Source organism: Leucoraja erinacea, chromosome 38, assembly GCF_028641065.1.
Source record: "Leucoraja erinacea ecotype New England chromosome 38, Leri_hhj_1, whole genome shotgun sequence".
In the NCBI taxonomy this organism is placed as follows: Eukaryota; Metazoa; Chordata; class Chondrichthyes; order Rajiformes; family Rajidae; genus Leucoraja; species Leucoraja erinaceus.
Genome location: NC_073414.1, coordinates 9691628 through 9712892, shown reverse-complemented (window position 1 = coordinate 9712892; position 21265 = coordinate 9691628). Strand labels below are relative to the sequence as shown.

At 48.2% G+C, this 21265-nt stretch overlaps 1 protein-coding gene across 1 annotated transcript in view; it reads right to left on the bottom strand.

Annotated features, from left to right (window-relative positions):
* Positions 1-21265, bottom strand: part of LOC129714270 (homeobox protein Meis1-like) — a 233343-nt gene that overhangs the window by 106864 nt on the left and 105214 nt on the right. Inside the window, 1 exon segment of the mRNA XM_055663820.1 lies at positions 20020-20169. Coding sequence (XP_055519795.1) covers positions 20020-20169 — 150 coding nt within the window.

Sequence of the window (21265 nt, the reverse complement as noted above, 5' to 3'; positions counted from 1 at the left end):
TGTGTACGTTTCACACAAATCTCCTCTCATTCTTCTAAACTCTGGGGAATTCGGAGCTAGTCTGTTGAAACTCTGCTCAGACGGCAAATCTGGCATCTCTGGAAGTAATCAAATGAATCTTCGTTGCACTCTCTCTCTCTCTCTGTGGTAAGTACACATTTACTGAGCTAAGGGGCAAGACAGTGCTGAGCTCTGCAGTTGTGACCTCACCAAGGCCACGGTGGCGCAGCGGTAGAGTTGCTGTCTTACAGCGTTTGCAGCGGCAGAGACCCGGGTTCGATCCCGACTACGGGTGCTGTCTGTGCAGAGTTTGCACGTTCTCCCCGTGACCTGCGTGGGTTTTCTCCAAGATCTTCGGTTTCCTCCCACACACCAAAGACGTACAGGTTTGTAAGTTAATTGGCTTAGTGTATGTGTAAATTGTCCCTAGTGTGTGTAGGATGGTGTTATTGTACGGGGATCGCTGGTTGGCGCGGACTCGGTGGGCCGAAGGGCCTGTTTCCGCGCTGTATCTCTAAACCAAACTGAAAGACAAGTAGGAATGAAGGCGTAGACTATTTTCTAAAGAGGGAGAGAATCGAGAAAACAGAGGTGCAAAGGCCCGTATCTGTATCTGAGGAAGGATGTGCCGGCTCTGGAGAGGGTCCAGAGGAGGTTTACAAGAATGATCCCAGGAATGAGTGGGTTAACCTATGATGAACGTTTGTCGGCACTGGGCCTGTACTCGCTGGAGTTTAGAAGAATGAGGGGGGAACTCATTGAAACATACAGAATAGTGAAAGGCCTGGATAGAGTGGATGTGGAGAGGATGTTTCCACTAGTGGGAGAGTCTAGGACTAGAGGTCACAGCCTCAGAATTAAAGGATGTTCCTTTAGGAAGGAGGTGAGAAGGAATTTCTTTAGTCAGAGGGCGGTGAATCTGTGGAATTCTTTGCCACAGAAGGCTGTGGAGGCCAAGTCAGTGGATAGCTTTAAGGCAGTGATAGATAGATTCTCGATTAGTATGGGTGTCGGGGAAGGCAGGAGAATGGGGTTAGGAGGGAGAGATAGATCAGCCATGATTGAATGGCACAGGAGTCTTGATGGGCCGAATGGCCTAATTCTGCTCCTATCACTTATTCATATAAACATATGAAGTATGAGCTTATGGGCAAGTTGGGCTGAAGGGCCTGTTTCCATGCTGTATCACAATATGACTCTATTTCCACCCAGGCAAAAACGTTCTGAATGTTATCCTCTCGATGCCTCTGACCATTTTATAGACTTCTCTCAGGTCTCCTGTCGGCCTCTGGCACTGTAGAGGAAACAATCCAAGTCTCCCTACAACCTCCCCACAAACCCTCTGATCGAGGCAACTTTCTGATGAGCTGCACCCTCCCCAAAGCCCCCAAACCCTTCCTGTAATGGGGCGACCAGAACTGTACACACTACTCCACAAATAGCCTCACTAAAGTCTTATGAAGATGTGACATGACTTCCTGACTCTGATAGTCAACACAATGCCAGTCAGACAAGGCCTGCATTTCAAAATATGTGTTGAAATCCATCCACTCCTTCGCTCTCCTGACTGCTACAACCCCACCCCTCAAGCCTGGATGGAAAACTCCCCACGCCTCCATGTTTAGTGTGGTTTAGTTGAGAGATACAGCACGGAGACAGGCCCTTCGGCCCAACGAGTCCGCGCCGACCAGCGATCACCCCGTACAAAGGGCCTCTCCCACTTGGCCGTCATTTGCGCCTCATTTATGCGTTATATGTAAAATAGGTCGGCGCGTCGTGTCACGTGGGGTACGCATGCGTTGCGCAGGGTGAGGCGTGGAATCGTATGCGGTGGCGCGCGGTATCGTGCGGTGCACCAGGATTTAGTATAGGAACAAAATCCTCCCATGCCACCTGTGTGACGTATCGCGTACGCACGCTGACGCATTGGCGTAGTGCGCTGGCGTCCCGACGTCTCACGTGTATCGTGTGGTGACGCATAGTTACGTCACCGTGCGTCAACGTCCTGCCGCACGCCGCAGGGTATTCTAATGATGTCACACGCACCAGACGGCGTGCTGACGTGTGCTGACGCGTGATTTGCGCGTGATGTCGCGCATCACGACGCGTTGACTTATTTTCCCTATGACGCATAAATGAGGCACAAATGACGTCCAAGTGGGACAGGCCCTTAACACTATCCTGCACACACTGGGGACAATTGACAATTTTTTACTGAGGCCTATTTTTTAACTGAGGCCTATTTTTTAACTGAGGCCTATTTTTTAACTGAGGCCTATTTTTTACCGAGGCCTATTTTTTACCGAGGCCTATTCACCTGCAAACCCGCACGTCTTTGGAGTGTGGGCAGGAACCGGAGCACCCGGAGAAAACCCACGCAGTCACGGGGAGAACGTACAAACTCCGTACCGACAGCACCCGTGGTCAGGATCGAACCAGGGTCTCCGGCGCTGTGAGGCAGCAACTCTACTGTAGTCCCACAAACGTTTAGCCCAGCAAATAAATACATCCCATTGATCTCTTTACATCTCAGTATATTCTTCCAATCCTTGTTCCCACACACTTATAAAACAAATTGTTTTAGAAATTATACCACAGTGGTTTTTAGTGAAAGAATAAAAAATTGCTCAGAATCTCTGCGCTGCTATTTACACCTTTATTAATGTTGTGGCTTGCTGACTAAAACATCTATGCGGTTTGCTGTACATATTTCTATGAACATTCCCCTGATATGATGGTTTGACCTATAACTCTCAATAAAGCTCTCCCCAGCAGTTGTAGAATTGAATGACTGTCTGTTCAATTCTAAAGGTTCTGGCCCTTGTAAACAAAGCTGAGATAATCCCACATGTGAGGCTCCAGTTTGCCCTCAGACAGCTTCCTGGCTACATTTCACTTTTGATTGTTTGATTGAAAGATACAGCGGGGAAACAGGCCCTTCGGCCCGCCAAGTCGTGGTGGCACGGTGGAAGAGATACTGCCTCACAGCGCCAGAGACCCAGGTTCGATCCTGACCACGGCTGCCTGTCTGTACGGAGTTTGGACGTTCTCCCCGTGACCCGCGTGGGTTTTTCCCCCGAGATATTTGGTTTCCTCCCACACTCAAAACATGTACAGGTTTGTAGGTTAATTGGCTTGGTATAAATGTAAATTGTCTCTCGTGTATGTAGGGTGGTGCTAATGTGCGGGGATCGCTGGTCGGCGCGGACTCGATGGGCCGAAGGGCCTGTTTCTGCGCTGTATCTCTAAACTAATTTTCCCCACAATCTCTTCATCCCCTTCGTTCATTCTTTCTTCCTTCCTCTCTTACTTTCTATCTTTCTTTTCCTGTTTCTCCCCCATCCGTTTTTCTTTTTCCCTTTCCTTTTTTTCTTTTCTCATTTTCCTTTCTCCCTCTTTCTCTTTTATTCCCTCCCTCTCTTTATTTCACATTTCTCACCTCTCTTTCTACCCTCCTCTCTTTCATCTTTCCTTTCTGTCTCGTTCTCTCTCTCTCTATCTCCACTCTCACTCTCCACTCTCTCTCCGCTCTTTCCGTTTCTCTTCTCTCTCTCTCCCTCTCTCCCTCTCTCTCTGAGAGAATGGAGCAGCTGGGCTTGTACACTCTGGAGTTTCAAAGGATGAGAGGATATCTCATTGAAACATATAAGATTATTAAGGGTTTGGACACACTAGAGGCAGGAAACATGTTCCCGATGTTGGGGGAGTCCAGAACCAGGGGCCACACAGTTTAAGAATAAGGAGTAAGCCGTTTAGAACAGAGACGAGGAAACACATTTGCTCACAGAGAGCTGTGAGTCTGTGGAATTCTCTGCCTTAGGTGGAGGCAGGTTCTCTGGATGCTTTCAAGAGAGAGCTAGATAGGGCTCTTAAAGATAGCGGAGTCAGGGGATATGGGGAGAAGGCAGGAACTGGGAACTGATTGGGGATGATCAGCCATGATCACATTGAATGGCGGTGCTGGCTCGAAGGGCCGAATGGCCCCCTCCTGCATCTATTGTCTATTGTTTATCGTCTATTGTCAAAGTAGTGTTGAGTTGGAAGGTACTGGTTTATACTGCAGATAGACTCCAATGGTCACCAATGAGGTAAATGGCAGCTCAGGATTGATCTCAAGTTGGTGATGGGATGGTTCAGTTGGGTTTAGTTTAGTCCTTCACTCGTTCCCTCTCTCCCGCTCTTTGTGGTGTTAGCGTGCGGGGATCGTTGGGTGGAGCGGACTCGCTGGGCCGAAGAGCCTGTTTCCGCGATATATAACTCTAAAACAAAAAAGCTTTTTAAAAAGTCCATGCCGTCCATCGATCACCGTTTCACACTAGTTCTACATTATCCCACTACCTCCTCCGCTCCCTACACACTAGCGGCAAATCACGGCCTGATTGTTCTCATGGATAGTCTATTCACTGACGGGTTAGCATGCAACAAAAAATCTGTACACTGCACCTCGGTACACGTGGGAATACTGCGAAAAATATACATCCTCTAGATGCGCTGGGACGTATCCTCAGTGATGTGACCTGGGGTCTCACAACATCAGCCACCCTCGTCCAGGCGACCCAGGTTGATCAGGCCCCGACTTGTGTCCCAGCAGCAACCGCCCACGGATCAGCCATCTTAGTAAGCACTGTGCAGGGTTTGGGAGACTCTAATGTGTGGAGGGACTGGGCTCTGTGGGGGTGAGTCCTGGCCGGGCTCCTCCTGTGTCTCACCAGGTAACTTAAGCACTAAACAAAGCACTTTCGCATTCACTCCCTACACTCTAGGGGCAATTTACAGATGCCTACAAGCCTGACCGAGGGCAAGCTTTTCTCACAGAGGTTGTTTGCAACATATATAACCATATAACCATATACAATGTCAGAGGAGACCCTTCTAGTTGAGGCAGGTCCCATATATCAGACCATAACCCTCCATTCCCTTTCATATAAGATTTTATTTTGGACTGGGTCACTGGAAGCTCATTGGATGAGGAAAGGTTTGTTAGAGACTTATGGGCCTAAAATGTCCCCTTGGGCAGTGGGAAACTAGTGTAGATGGAGCACCTTCTTGGGCAGCCCCATGTTCAAACTTTCTCTCTGTAACTTGGGCTGAAACCCAGGGCTCTGTTTCTATACGATGCTGTGAGGCAGGTCACCATTCAAAGATTTATTTGGACGGGTGCGTGGATCTCAATCCCATCCCACCAATTGAAGGGCCCAACCGTCTCTACTCAATCAGCCACCAATTCAAACCTCCATTCAAAGCCCATCCCACCAATCGTGTGACATGATGGTGCAGCGGTAGAGTTGCTGCCTCACAGCGCCAGAGACCCAGGTTCGATCCCGACTACGGGTGCTGTCTGTACGGAGTTTGTACATTCTCCCTGTGACTGCGTGGTTTTTCTCCGGGTGCTCCGGTTTCCTCCCACATTCCAAAGACGTACATGTTTGTAGGTTAATTGGCTTTGGTACAAATTATAAATTATCCCTTGTGTGTAGGTTAGTGCTAGTGTACGAGGTGACCACTGGTCGGCATGGACTCGGTGGGCCAAAGGGCCTGTTTCCAAACTAAACTAACCCAAACTAACCTAAACTAAGAGCCACACAAAGCCCATGTCTGCCATCTTTGTAGTCTTCTGGGAGTGGAAACAAATTTGTGGCACTTCATGACCAAGGACATCTTTTAGTTTAGTTTAGAGATACGGCGCAGAAACAGACCCTTCGACCCACCGAGTCCGTGCCGACCAGCGATCCCCGCACACTAACACTATCCTGCACGCACTAGGGACAATTTACATTTACACCAAGCCAATTAATCTACAAACCTGTACGCCTTTGGAGTGTGGGAGGAAACTGAAGATCTTGGAGAAAACCCACGCTGGTCATGGGGAGAACGTGCAAACTCCGTACAGACAGCAGGATCACTGGCGCTGTGAGGCAGCAACTCTACCGCTGCGCCCCATTGCAACTCCTTCATTTTTATTTCTCATTATTTGTCACTTCGTGTCCACTTTCACGCCACTTAGGGGTTTATTTTTAGTCTTTGTCACGTAACGAGGGTTATAATGAGAGACGGATTCGAAGTCAGGTGCCAGTTTCCAATTTTGTTTTAAATGGATATAAATAGTTGAATGCGCTACTGGTTTGGCTAAGTGTTGAGATGCGTTTGTGGGGCATAGCGAGCTTGTTTTAGAAATCTATCTACTACGCTGGGTTTAGAGTAGAGGACACAACGTTAGAGTTAAAGTCAAGGGGTCAGAATGGACAAGTTGGGCCGAAGGGCCTGTATATGATTTCCCACACTCTGACATGAGGTTCTCGGACGTAATTTTCAAGCTTATCTCTGCTGCCGTTTGGACAAGAGAATAACATTGGCTACCACACAATAACCAAAAATCTGTAGCCTCCTTTTGCTCTGATATTTTACTTAATTCACATGTTTAGTCGATAATGTTTTATTATTAATGTTTAATGTTTTATGAATCATTCCTTAAGGGCCTGTCCCACTGTACGAGCTAATTCAAGAGTTCTCCCGAGTTTCTCCTGAATCGAACTCGGAGAATTACGGTAATGGCCGCTCATAGGTACTCGGGGCTCTCGTGGACATTTTTCAAAAATCTTCACGAGCTTACCGCGTTTCCCGCTAAGAGGCGTCCCCGAGCTCCGACGTACCCGCTACGTACATTCCACGTGCTTACCATGAGTTTGATTTTTTTTAAAACTCGGGAGAGCTCTTGAATGAACTCGTACAGTGGGACAGGGCCATTACTGTCACTGTATGTCCTTGTCACTTGCGGGCGGAGCACCAAGGCAAATTCCTTGTATGTGAATACTTGGCCAACAAACTTATGCATACATTCATTCATTCATTCATTCATTCATTCATTCATTCACTACAGTCTTCTGGAACCTCACCCATGGCTAACGAGGCTGGAGGAATCTTCGTCACAGCCTTAGCAATCTCCACCATGCTTTCCTGAGCATAGATCACATGCCGGGCCTGGGGATTTATCCACCTTAATGTGCAGCCTAATGAAACTCCCAGAAAACTGAACACAACAGAACACGAGAGCTGAACTCCCCCGCAGCTGAACACAACACCCTGCGGACCAGTGGAAACATATAAACATAGACAATAGGTGCAGGAGTAGGCCATTCGGCCCTTCGAGCCAGCGCCGCCATTCAATATGATCATGGCTGATCATCCATGTTATGTGAGGAGGCATGGGATACTAAACTAATACTTCTCATCAGTATTCACGAGCGAGAATGGAAACTGGAGAGTTCAGGGAAGATTTTTCCATCTACACCTCACGCTGTCTCGGCAAGGCCAGCAGCATCATCAAGGACCAGTCTCACCCCGGCCACTCCCTCTTCTCCCCTCTCCCATCGGGCAAAAGGTACAGAAGTGTGAAAACGCACACCTCCAGATTCAGGGGCAGTTTCTTCCCAGCTGTTATCAGACAACTGAACCATCCTACCACAAGCAGAGCTGTCCTGAACTACTATCTACCTCATTGGTGACCCTTGGACTATCCTTGATCAGACTTTCCCGGCTTTACCTTGCACTAAACATCATTCCCTTATCATGTATCTGTACACTGTGGACGGCTCGATTGTAATCATGTATTGTCTTTCTGCTGACTGGTTAGCACGCAGCAAAAACTTTTCACTGTACCTCGGTACAAGTGACAATAAACTGACTAACTAACTAAGAGTTTGAGTTTAGTTATTGTTCTATTATTGAGGTACAGTGATAAGCTTTGTTTGCCTTTTTTCTGATTTTGCTGAGTTTACTAATATTCTGGGACGAGGAGATGTAAAATGTGTAGGAAGGAACCGAAGATGGTGGAGGCACAAAATGGTGGAGTAACTCAGCGGGACAGGCAGCGTCTATGGAGTGAAGGAATGGGTGACGTTTCAGGTCGAGACCCTTCTTCAGACCCCACACCCTTCTTCGGACCGTCTGAAGAAGGGTCTCGACCCGAAACGTCACCCATTTTATCAAAGCCAATTAACCTACAAACCTGTACGTCTTCGGCGTGCGGGAGGAAACCGGAGCACCCGGAGAAAACCCACGCAGGATCACGGGGAGAACGTGCAAACTCCGTTCAGACAGCACCCGTAGTCGGGATCGAACCCGGGACTCTGGGCGCAGTGAGGCGGCAACTCTACAGCGGCGCCCCCTGAAGGCCGGAGTATGAAGTGTTAATCTTGCCCATAAAACAGACTGAGTTTTTCATCTTTAGAATGACCTCTCCACAAAAAGTGCGAGTCTTCACACCCTGACAGGATATTGAGTTATTCTCATCTGTCAGCTTGCTAGGATCACTTGCTATTATTAAGAATTTTAACCGAAACATGACAAATTTATCATCGTCTAAGTCGAATATGTCAGATCATAAATTTATTTTAAAAACTTGATAATGAAGACATCAGGTGCAATATTGTGTTTAAACTGAGTCTCTTTTGTCTTCTTAAATCTCTTTCGTCATTGGGTGGTGAATCTGTGGAACACATTGGGATGGATTGGGGGGAAGTCTAGGACTAGAGGTCACAGCCTCAGAGTTAAGGAACGTTCCTGTAGGAAAGAGATGAGGAGGAATTTCTTTAGTCAGAGGGTGGTGAATCTGTGGAATTCTTTGCCACAGAAGGCTGTGGAGGCCAAGTCAGTGGGTATTTTTTAAGGCAAGAAGGGTTCCAACCCAAAACATCACCTAACTGTTTTCTGGAGAATCTACCTGGCCCTTGATTAGTACTGGTGCCAGGGGTTATGGGGTGAAGGCAGGAGAATGGGGTTAGGAGGGAGAGATAGATCAGCCATGATTGAATGTTATAGTAGACGTGAGGGGCCGAATGGCCTAATTCTCCTCCTCGAACTAATGGACATGAACTTGCATCTGTAATCCAATACCTCTCTACTCCTGCCTGTGATCAGGTAAAATGCCCGATAGTTCCAGTTAGAAACTGATGAAGAATCTACAACTTTATGAAGCAAGATAGGTTAACATATGATGAGCGTTTGACGGCACTGGGCCTGTACTTGCTGGAGTTTAGAAAGATGAGGAGGGACTAAATGGTGAACGGCCTGGATAGAGTGGATGTGGAGAGGATGCTTCCACTAGTGGAGACACAAGGAACTGCAGATACTAGTGTACAAACAAAGTCACAAAGTACTGGAGTGACTCAAGGACAGGTAGCATCTCTGGAGACCATGAATAGGTAACGTTTTTCGAACTGGGTATTTCCCCATTAGGCAGACGTTTCGATCATCTGAAATAAAATATCCCCTCAGCTGTATCCACCTATCGCTCCTGTATCTGTACAGTGTGGACGGCTCGATTGTGATCATAGAAACATCTTTCTGCTGACTGGTTAACATGCAACAAAAAGCCTCTCGAGCCTGCACCGCCATTCAATATGATCACGGCTGATCATCCAACTCAGTATCCCGTACCTGCCTTCTTCCATACCCCCTGTGTGTGTGTCTAACTGTAAATATAGGATACTGGCCTCAACTACCCTCTGTGGCAGAGAGGGGATTCACCGTGGTCTGTGTGAAAAAACTTGATGGTCTCGTTTTTAAAGGATTTCCCCTTTTTCCAAGCTGTGACCCCTTGTCCTGGACTTCCCTAACATCGGGAAATATCTTCCTGCATCTAGCCTGTCCAACCCCTTAAGAATTTTGTAAGTTTCTATAAGATCCCCTCTCAATCTTCTAACTCTCTAGAAAATAAACCAAGTCTATCCAGTCTTTCTTCATCCAGTCTGCTACAGTTGAATTCTGGTGAACCGTCTCTGGCCCTCTTGAGTCAGACTCCGACCAAAACTGTTCAATACTCCAGGTGTGATCTCACCAAGACCCTGTACAACTGCAGTAGAACCTCCCTGCTCCTATACTCAAATCCTTTTGCAATGAAAGCTAACATACCCATTCGCTTTCTTTACCGCCTGCTGCACCTGCATGCCTACCTTCAATGACTGGTGTACCATGACACCCAGGTCTCGCGGCATCTCCCCCTTTCTCAATCGGCCACCATTTAGATAATAGTCTGCTTCCCTGTTTTTGCCACCAAAATGGATAACCTCACATTTATCCACATTATACTGCATCTGCCAAACATTTGCCCACTCACCCAGCCTATCCAAGTCACCTTGCAGTCTCCTAGCATCCTCCTCACAGCTAACACTGCCCCCCAGCTTAGTGTCATCCGCAAACTTGGAGATATTGCCTGCATTCCTCAAAGATCATTTGTATTGTACATACTGGGGTCCCAGTACTATGGGGACTACACTGCCCTGCCTTCATAGACAATAGACAATACCCGTTTACTCCTACTCTTTGCTTCCTGTTTGCCAGCCAGTTCTCTATCCACATCAATACTGCATCCCCATGCCATTGCTTTAAGTTTGTATACTAATCTCTTATGTGGGACCTTGTCATCAAAGATCATGTATCATCTTTCTGCTGACTGGTTAGCATGCAAGAAAAAGCCTCTGAGGTTAATTGGATTGGTTTCAATATAAATTGTCCCTTGTGTGTGTGTATGTGTGTAGGATAGTGTTGGTGTGCGGGGATCGCTGGTCGGTGCGGACTTGATGGGCCGAAGGGCCTGTTTCCAAGCGGTACCTCTAAACTAAACTAAAAATCTATCTTTCCCTCAACGCCACTCTCCACCTTCCAGCTTTCTTCTCCCCTCTGCTACAGTTGAATTAAGCCATTCGGCCCATTGAGTCAACTCCGCCATTCAATCATGGCTGATCTCGGCCTCCTAATCCCATATGATAATCGTCCATGTGACCGAACCCGGGTCGCTGTTGCTGTGAGGCAGCAGCTCTACCACCGTGCCAGCGAGCCGCCCCAAGTACATTCTGTCTCCAACTATGGTAGTCCTCTCATTAACCACACAGCACCCCATCAGTAAAATGTCAAAGCAATTGCAGCTACTTCCAGAACATCACGCACTATGCACAGTGCAGACACAGGCTGCAGTTTAGACATCACACTGCATTCCTAAAGTCTTGTACAACTCGAACCATCAGACTATCTTTAATAGACAATAGACGATAGGTGCAGGAGTAAGCCATTCAGCCCTTCGAGCCAGCACCACCATTCAATGTGATCATGGCTGATCATCCACAATCAGTACCCCGTTCCTGCCTTCTCCCCGTATCCCCTGACTCCTCTATCTTCAAGAGCCCTATCTAGCTCTCTCTTAAAAGTATCCAGAGAACCGCCCACTGAGGCAGAGAATTCCACAGACTCACATCTCTCTATGTGAAAAAGTGATTCCTCATCTCCGTTCTAAATGGCTTACTCCTTATTCTTAAACTGAGGCTCCTGGTTCTGGACTCCCCCAACATCGGGAACATTCAGACTTTACTTCGCTCCCAAATGTTAGGGAGTACAGAGAAGGTTCACCAGGCTGATTCCTGGTATGTCCGGACTTTCATATGAAGAAAGACTGGATAGACTCGGCTTGTACTCGCTAGAATTTAGAAGGTTGAGGGGGGATCTTATAGAAACATACAAAATTCTTAAGGGGTTGGACAGGCTAGATGCAGGAAGATTATTCCCGATGTTGGGGAAGTCCAGAACATGGGGTCACAGTTTAAGGATAAGGGGGAAATCTTTTAGGACCGAGATGAGAAACATTTTTCACACAGAGAGTGGTGAATCTGTGGAATTCTCTGCCACAGAAAGTAGTTGAGGCCACAGTTCATTGGCTATATTTAAGAGGGAGTTAGATGTGGCCCTTGTGACTAAAGGGATCAGGGGGTATGGAGAGAAGGCAGGGACGGGATACTGAGTTGGATGATCAGCCATGATCATGTTGAATGGCGGTGCAGGCTTGAAGGGCCGAATGGCCTACTCCTGCACCTATTTTACTATGTGTCTATGTAATTCCCTTTATCCTGTATCTGTACACTGTGGACGGCTCGATTGTGATCATGTATCATCTTTCTGCTGACTGGTTAGCACGCAACAAAAAGCTTCTCTGTGTACTGCAGTACACATGACATCAAGCTTTCCTTTTTGTAAATAGATGTGCAAGGAACATTTCTCAAGTCTCGACCCTTGGCCTGCTTTCCCAGCTGTTGTGTCTCTCAGTTCCAGTCTCACTGCCATACAGACGGCCAAGGGCACTTGAGGCGGGTCATTGAGGGACTGCTGGAGAAGACAGTTTCTCCTGTGGCTCCAACGAGACTGTGTTTTTCGAAACATAGACAATAGGTCCAGGAGTAGGCCATTCGGCCCTTCGAGCCAGCACCGCCATTCAATATGATCGCGGCTGATCATCCAAAATCAGTATCCTGTACCTTCTCTCCATACCCCCTGATCCCTTTAGTCACAAGGGCCACATCTAACCCTCTTAAATATCGCCAATGAACTGGCCTCAACTACCCTCTGTGGCAGAGAGTTCCAGAGATTCACCACTCTCTGTGTGAAAAAATCAGTATTTAAGTTCCTGCCTGCAGATGCTGGAAAATTCGAAATTCAAGAAAATTGCATTGTTCCAGATAGGACTCAGCGGGTCTCAGCAGCATCCCCTTGAGCGAAGCCCCAATAGGCAAATCTTCTCTCCCTTGAAACGTTGCCTATTTCCTTCGCTCCACTGATGCTGCTGCACCCGCTGAGAATTCCACCAGAAGTTTTTTGGGTACACTTCAAACTCAGAGTGGTAGCTGTGTCCTGAGCTTCAAGGTTGGAGGCAAATTCAAAATTCATCAGTCATTGTTCCAGATAGTTAATGGAATTCTCCCCCATGGACCTTGATGGTCTGAGCCCAAGTATAGGGGAGAATCTCAGCACGGACTAGAAGGGTCCAGTGATTGGCCAGTTTCCGTGCTGCCTTCTGGGCAGAGAATTATAGAGATTCACAACTCTCTGGGTGAAAGGTTTTTCCTCTCATCTCAGTCCTAAATGGCCTACCCATCATTCTTAAACTGTGACCCCCTGGTTCTGGACTCCCCCAACACTGGGAACATTTTCCCTGCATCTAGCCTGTCCAATCCCTGTCCAATTTTAGATGTTTCTATAAGATCTCCTCTCATCCTTCTAAATTCCAGTGAATACAAGCCATGTAGATCCATTCTTTCATCACTAGTGGACTTCCCACTCAAAGACCAGCAGCTTTCAGAGAAGTTATATGTAGAAACATATAACTTACAGCATGGTAGTGGCACGGTGGCGCAGCGGTAGAGTCGCTGCCTTACAGCGCTTGCAGCTCCGGAGAACCAGGTTCAATCCTGACTACAGGTGCTGTTTGTACGGAGTTTGCATGTTCTCCCCGTGACCGGGTGGGTTTTCTCCGAGATCTTCGGTTTCCTCCCACACTCCAAAAACGTACAGATTTGTAGGTTAATTGGCTTGGTGTTGTGTAAATTGTCCCTAGTGTGTGTGGGATGGTGTAATGCCCCTGTCTGTCCCACTTAGGAAACCTGAGCGGAAACCTCTGGAGACTTTGCGCGCCCCACCCAAGGTTTCCGTGCGGTTCCCGGAGGTTGCAGGTGGTTGCCGGAGGTTGCAAGTCGTGGAAGCAGGTAGGGAGACTGACAAAACCCTCCGGGAACCTCACGGAAACCTTGGGTGGGGCACAAAGTCTCCAGAGAGGTTTCCTAAGTGGGACAGGGACATTAGTGTGCGGGGATCGCTGGTCTGTGCAGACTCGGTGGGCCGAAGGGCCTGTTTCTGCGCTGTATCTCTAAACTATAAACAAAACTAAAAAAACTGAACTATGGAAAGCACAATTCTCTCGATTATGTCGTTTAGTTGGGGTTTTTTGGAGTTCAAGGTTCGATTCCCCCCCCCCCCCCCCCCCATCCCTCCACCACAAGCTTATTCCTCTGGCCACATTTCAGAGCCAAATGGTGTTGGTCCTCCAAGTGACCTCCAAGAGGTTTCCTGCTTTAAGACTTGTTCAGAGGAGCGCAGTTAAACCCCTGCGATGCAGTTGCAGCTGCTTTCCGCACGGCTGCTTGCACTAAACATCATGCAGATGTGAGGCCTCACGACTAGAATTCAGAATTTAGAATTAGTTCTGAACTAAAGCTAAACCAGGGTACGGGGAGATCGCTGGTCGGCGCGGACTCGGTGGGCAGAAGGGCCTGTGTTCGCGCTGTACCTCTAAAGTCATACAGATGTGGGGACTCAACATCTAGAGAGCACGAACATAGAAAACAGATTAAGGAGTAGGCCATTCAGCCCTTCGGGCCAGCACCGCCATTCAATATGATCATGGCTGATCATCCAAAATCAGTACCCCGTTCCTGATTTTTCTCCATAATCCCATGATTCCGTTAGCCCAATGAGCTAAATCTAACTAATATCAAACTAATATCAAATGTCAGCAAAAAAGCTAGCGTTGACATTTAAGGGTGGGCACGGTGGCGCAGAGGTAGAGTTTCTGCCTTACAGCGCTTGCAGCGCCAGAGACCCGGGTTCGATCCCGACTACGGGCGCTGTCTGTACGGAGTTTGCACGTTCTCCCCGTGACCGCGTTTGTTTTTCTCCGAGATCTTCGGTTTCCTCCCACACTCCAAAGACGTACAGGTTTGTAGGTTAATTGGCTTGGTGTAAATGTAAATTGCCCCTAGTGTGTGTAGGATAGTGTTAGTGTGCGGGGATCGCTGGTCGGCGCGGGCTCGGTGGGCCGAAGGGCCTGTTTCCGCGCTGTATCTCTAAACCAAACCAAACTAAACTAAAAAGACATGTTGCTTTTCTGAGATGCTTCGAACATCCTCCCCACCAACAGCCAGCCCACCCACCCTGGAACACTGACACCACATCGGCAAAATTGGTATTAAAAACAGACTGCAGATGCTGGTTAAAATCGAAGGAGGACACAAAATGCTGGAGTTACTCAGTCTGAGGAAGGGTCTCGACCCGAAACATCGCCCATTCCTTCTCTCCTTAGATGCTGCCTGTCCCGCTGAGTTACTCCAGCAATTGTTGTCCACCAGGTATGTAGGTTAATTGGCTTCGGTAAAAATTGTCAATTGTCCCTTGCGGGTAGGATAGTGTTAGCCAAAGGGATCGTTTCCGTGCTATATCTCAAAACTAAAACTAAACTAGTGTGTGGGGTAGACAGAAATGCTGGAGGAACTCATCGGGTGAGGCAGCATCTATGGAGAGAAGGAATAGGCGACATTTCGGGTCGAGACTCTTGATCACAGGTCGGTGCAGACTTGGTGGGCCGAAGGGCCTGTTTCCATGCTGCATCTCAAAACTAAAACTAAACTAGTGTACGGGGTGATCTCTGGTCAGTGCGGACTCGATGGGCCGAAGGGCCTGTGTCCATCCTGTAAGGAGTAAGCCATTTTGAACGGAGACGAGGAACTTTTTCTCACAGAGAGTGGTGAGTTTGTGGAATTCTCTGCCTCAGAGGGCGGTGGAGGCTGTTTCTCTGGATGCTTTCAAGAGAGAGCTAGATAGGGCTCTTAAAAATAGCGGATATGGGGAGAAGGCTCAGGAACGGGGTACTGATTGTGGATGATCAGCCATGATCACATTGAATGGCTGTGCTGGCTCGAAGGGCCGAATGGCCTACTCCTGCACCTGTTGTCTATTGTCTATAAAACTAAATTAGTGTACGGGGTGATCGCTGGTCAGTGCGGACTCGTTGGGCCGAAGGGCCAGTGTCCATCCTGTATCTTTGAAGCCTATTGTAAGTGTTAGTTATATAGTGCAGCATCCTATACCAGGCCAGATACATATCCAATATGAAGGCTCGTCTGCCTCTGGGTCTCTGCTCCTCACGAGTGGTGTCAAGAAAATAAAGTCATCGCCGGTGTGTCCCATCCCGGTTTAACCGGTCCCGGCAAAACCAACCAACCCAAACCGCACTCACCCAAATCCATTCCCATAACACCAGCACATTACTCGAATAACACTGACGGCACTGACCCTGACACATGTTCATGTTCATAAGTGATAGGAGCAGAATTAGGCCATTCGGCCCATCAAGTCCACTCCACCATTCAATCATGGCTGATCTATCTCTCCCTTCTATCCCCATTCTCCTGCCTTCTCCCCATAACCCCTGACACCCACACTAATCAAGAATCTATCTATCTCTGCCTTAAAAATATCTACTGACTTGACCTCCACAGCCTTCTGTGGCAAAAAATTCCACAGATTCACCACCCTCAGACTAATTAAATTCTTCCTCATCTCCTTCCTAAAGGAACGTCCTTTAATTCTGAGGCTGTGGCCTCTAGTCCTAGACTCTCCCACCAGTGGAAACATCCTGTCCACATCAACTCTATCCAGGCCTTTCACTATTCGGTAAGTTTCAATGTGGCCCCCCCCCCTCATTCTTCTAAACTCCAGCGAATACAGGCCCAGTGCCGACAAACGCTGATCTTATGTTAGCCCACACATTCCTGGGATCGTTCTGGTAAACCTCCTCTGGACCCTCTCCAGAGGAAGCACATCCTTCCTCGGATACGGGGCCCAAAATTCCTCACGATTCTCCTAAACGCAGCCCGACCAGCCTCAGCCTTACATCCCTGACAGCATTTCCTCAAAGCATACATACACACACACACCAGGCAAAGAATCACTGGCTTTCATGATGTGGAGAGGGGTGGGGGCTAGAGGGGATATGGAAGGTTGATGCCTGGCTAGTGTCCTGACTTCATGAAACACTAAACCTTTTGTCTGATCCCAGTTCTGTGAATTGACGTTAGTAGGTAATGGTTTTACCATCCTTCGAGCTGGCAGCTCCAAAATGCACCGCGTCTAACCCTTGAGAAAAGGTCGAGACATCGTTTGCTCTAGCCAGCCTCACGCTCTCTCGCTGGAGTAGGTCGGAGCCCTCTAAAGTCAGTCCACAATCTGTGGGCCACACGGTGGCTCAGCGGTAGAGTTGCTGCCTCACAGCTCCAGAGACCTTGGTTCGATCCCCCGCTACAAGGTTAATTCCCCGGGATGGCGGGACTGTCATATGCTGAGAGAATGGAGCAGCTGGGCTTGTACACTCTGGAGTTTAGAAGGATGAGAGGGCATCTCATTGAAACATACAAGATTGTTAAGGGCTTGGACACGCTAGAGGCAGGAAACATGTTCCCGATGTTGGGGGAGTCCAGAACCAGGGGCCACACACAATTTAAGAATAAGGAGTAAGCCATTTAGAACGGAGACGAGGGAACACTTTTTCTCACAGAGAGTTGTGAGTGTGGAATTCTCTGCCTCAGAGGACGGTGGTGACAGGTTCTCTGGATGCTTTCAAGAGAGAGCTAGATAGGGCTCTTAAAAATAGCGGAGTCAGGGGATATGAGGTGAAGGCAGGAACAGGGTACTGATTGGGGATGATTAGCCATGATCACATTGAATGGCGGTGCTGGCTGGAAGGGCTGAATGGCCTACTCCTGCACCTATTGTCTATTGTCTATTGATCCTGACTACGGGGTACGGAGTTTGTACGTTCTCCCCGTGACCCCCGTACGTTTTCCCCGGGTGCTCCAGTTTCCTCCAAAGATGTGCATGTTTGTATGTTAATTGTAAATTGGCCCATAGTGTGTAGGATAGTATTGGTGGGCAGGGGATCGCGGGTCGGCACGGACTCAGTGGGCCGAAGGGTCAGTTTCCGCGCTGAACTAAAACCTCTAAACTAAATTCCGCGGTTTAAGGTTCCCCAAACGCAATGGCACAAAGCTGAATTGGAATCACTGGTGATGATCAAAGCAGAGGCCTTTGCCACAGGTGTAGTACAGGAGAGATTTGTTGAGGTTCTGCATGGGGAACTACTGCAAAAGGTGGAGGTTTTAGAATGTGGCTGGAAAGACAAACAAAATGCTGGAGTAACTGAGTGGGTCGGCAGCATCTCTGGACAAAGAGGAAAGTAAACATTCTGGATTGGAACCCTTCTTCACACGGGATCTCTATCTCTCTATCTATCTATCTCTATCTCTCTATCTATCTCTCCTTCTCTCCATCTCCTTGTCTCCTTCTCTCTTTCTCTCTTTCTCTCTCTCTCTCTATCTCTCTCTCTCTCTCTCTATCTCTCTCTCTCTCTCTCTCTCTCTCTCTCTCTATCCCTCTCTCTATCCCTCTCTCTATCTCTCTCTCCTCTCTCTCTCTATCCTCTCTCTCTATCTCTCTCTCTCTCTCTCTCTCTCTCTATCTCTCTCTATCTCTCTCTCTATCTCTCTCTATCTCTCTCTCTCTCTCTCTCTCTATCCCTCTCTCTATCCCTCTCTCTATCTCTCTCTCTATCTCCCTCTCTCTCTCTCTCTCTCTCTCTCTATCTCTCTCTCTCTCTCTCTCTCTCTCTCTCTATCTATCTCTCTATCCCTCTCTCTATCTCTCTCTCTATCCCTCTCTATCTCTCTCGCTATCTTTCTCTCTATCCCTCTCTATCCCTCTCTCTATTCTTCTCTCTCCATCTCTCTCCATCTCTCGCTACCTCTCTCTCTCCATCTCCCTCTCTCTCTCTCTCTCTCTCTCTCTCTCATCTCTCCTATCTCTCTATCTCTCTATCTCCCTGTCTATCTCTCTCTCTATCTCTCTATCCATCTCTTTAGTTTAGTGATACAGCGCGGAAACCAGGCCCTTCGGCCCACCGAGTCTGTGCCGACCAGCGACCCCCACACACCAACACTACCCCACACACCCACTAGGGACAATTTACATTTATACCAAGCCAATTAACCTACAAACCTGTACGTCTTTGGAGTGTGAGAGGAAACCGAAGATCCTGGAGAAAACCCACGCAGGTCACGGGGAGAACGTGCAAACTCCGTACAGGCAACTGTGGCCTCGGCTGCCTTCTGTGGCATCGAAGTCCACAGATTCACAACTCTCTGGGTGGAAAGGTTTTTTTCCTCATCTCAGTCCAAAATGGCCGACCCCTTATTCGTAAACTGTGACCCCTGGTTCTGGACTCCCCCAACATCGGGAACATTTGTACTGCATCTAGCCTGTTCAATCCCTCCGTTCATTATTATGATCCCATGCTGGAAACCTTACATCGTGAAGAAATGCGATGCCTCCTAACAGACAAAGTAGACCAATTCTTAAGGATTTGGTCTCCATTTGTCAACTTCTTACAAGCATATGGTGCAACACAAACATAGAAATGATCTGTTTCAGGATTGGGTGAATGGTGGTCCAGAATAACTAATAGCTATCTCTCCTTTATCCTTCTGCTTTCTTACTCTGCTGCTTTTCTCTTCTCTTCTTTCTTTTCTCATTTTCCTTCCCTCACTTCCTGATATCACACACTTCTCTATTTATTTTCTATTCTTTTTCTATTCTTAAATAAAAATAATAAGAAGCTGTACATGAATTGTAACATGTCAATATTTACTAGGTACCTATGGTACCATATTATTGTACTTACTTCAAATAAAAATTAATTTTTATTTTTTTTTAATTATTAAGATCCAACCAATATTATTATTGGGGAGAAGAAGTGGTGGCCATGGTGCGACTGGTCCGAGATTGGATAAGTTGCTCAAATGGTTGTAAGCGTAACAAAGCATTTCACTGTACCTCGGTACATGCGGTATACACGTATCATTCCATCATTGAACCAACAGACAACTAAACAGCAATGCAGTTCGTGGAGTTGGGTCTTGGGCAGACCATGTGCCAATATTGTGGCCTTGTTGTACCTCCAGTAAACAGGTTGAACATATCACCACCATTGTAAAGTTAGTCTGGCAGAACGAAACACTAGGGTCGACGGGCCTTAGTCTCATTGCAAGAACGTAGGTAAACAACATGGCGGGTAAGATCCAGCGCCTTTCATCGCACGAGGAGAACCATCCTACTCGTCGAAGACTAGGCACAGAACTCCGCTTCAGGTGGCAGTGCCAAGCCTTCTGGGGCAACGGTCTTGCCCGGAACTCAAGGCCCCACCTTGGCTTGGCAGTCCCGGCATTCTCTGGGCAACGGTTTGAAGGAAGATTCGGGCTTTCAAACAGTGCAAATGGCCCTTCACCCCCCCCTCCCCCCCCCCCCCCCCCCCCCCCCCCCCCCCCCCCCCCCCCCCCCCCATCGCCCGCCAGCTGCTGGGTACGTTGCGACCCCTACCTGATCGGAGAGGCTGGTGCAGGATCCGGTGAAGTCTTCCAGGTCGGACTTAGAGCCGCCATCACGGTCATCGATCACCAAGTCGATGGGCATCTTCCCCTTTAAGCAGCTGATGTACCGATGGCAAAAGTTATCGCACAGTTCATGCACCTGGAACAGAAAAACCCCCCCCAGGGTGGTGAGATAGAGAGAGGACTGTGGATCACACAGAGGGTAGGCCTCAAGTTACCATGTACAGCGGGCTCAGCTCGCAAGGCCCAGAGAGCTGGCTGGACTTGGACAAAATGGCGGCCAAACATGGCGGCACCTTGGCGCCATCGTGCAAGCGGGATCACAAAGCACGGCGTCAGTCACTTCTACAAGGACTTGCGGGCCGAAGGGCCTGTTTCTGTGCTGTCTGAGTTCAGTTTAGTTTAGTTCAGAGCAAACAGTGAACAAATATCCGCTTGTAAGTTCACAAGTTCCGGGAGCAGAATTAGGCCATTCGGCCCATCAAGTCAACTCTGCCCCATTCACAATGCCACCTAGTCCGCGATGACCAGCGATCCCCGCACACTAACACTATCCCACACACACTTGGGGCAACCAATTATCCTACAAACCTGCACGTCTTTGGAGAGTGGGAGGAAACCGAAGATCTCGGGGAAAATCCACGCAGGTCACGGGGAAAACGTGCAAACTCCACACAGACAGCACCCGTAGTCGGGATCAAACCGGAGTCTCTGGCGCTGTAAGGCAGCAACTCTACCGCTGCTCCACTGTGCCGCTACACAACAAGTGTACCTTTAACAATGTGCTTCCCCTCACAATACCTAGAACGTGGACTGGACATTGCCAAAATGGTGCCAAAACATGACGCCATCTTGAAAGCAGGACCAGTGGACAATTTCATAAGTTCATGAGTTATAGGCCCAGAATTAGGCCATTCGGCCCATCTAGTCTACTCTACCATTCAATCATGGCTGATCCATCTCGCCCTGTCAACCCCATTCTCCTGCCCTCTCCCCATAATCCCTGACATCCGTGCTAATCAAGAATCTATCTAACTCCACCATTAAAAATATACATTCATAAATTCAAGTTCTAGGAGGAGAATTAGGCCAGTTTATAGATACAGCGCGGAAACAGTCCCTTCATCCCACCACTTGGGCAGTTTACACCCCAGCGGTATGAACATTGACTTCTCCAATTTCAGGTAGTCCCTGCTTTCTCCCTCCTTCCCCTCCCCTTCCCAGCTCTCCCACAG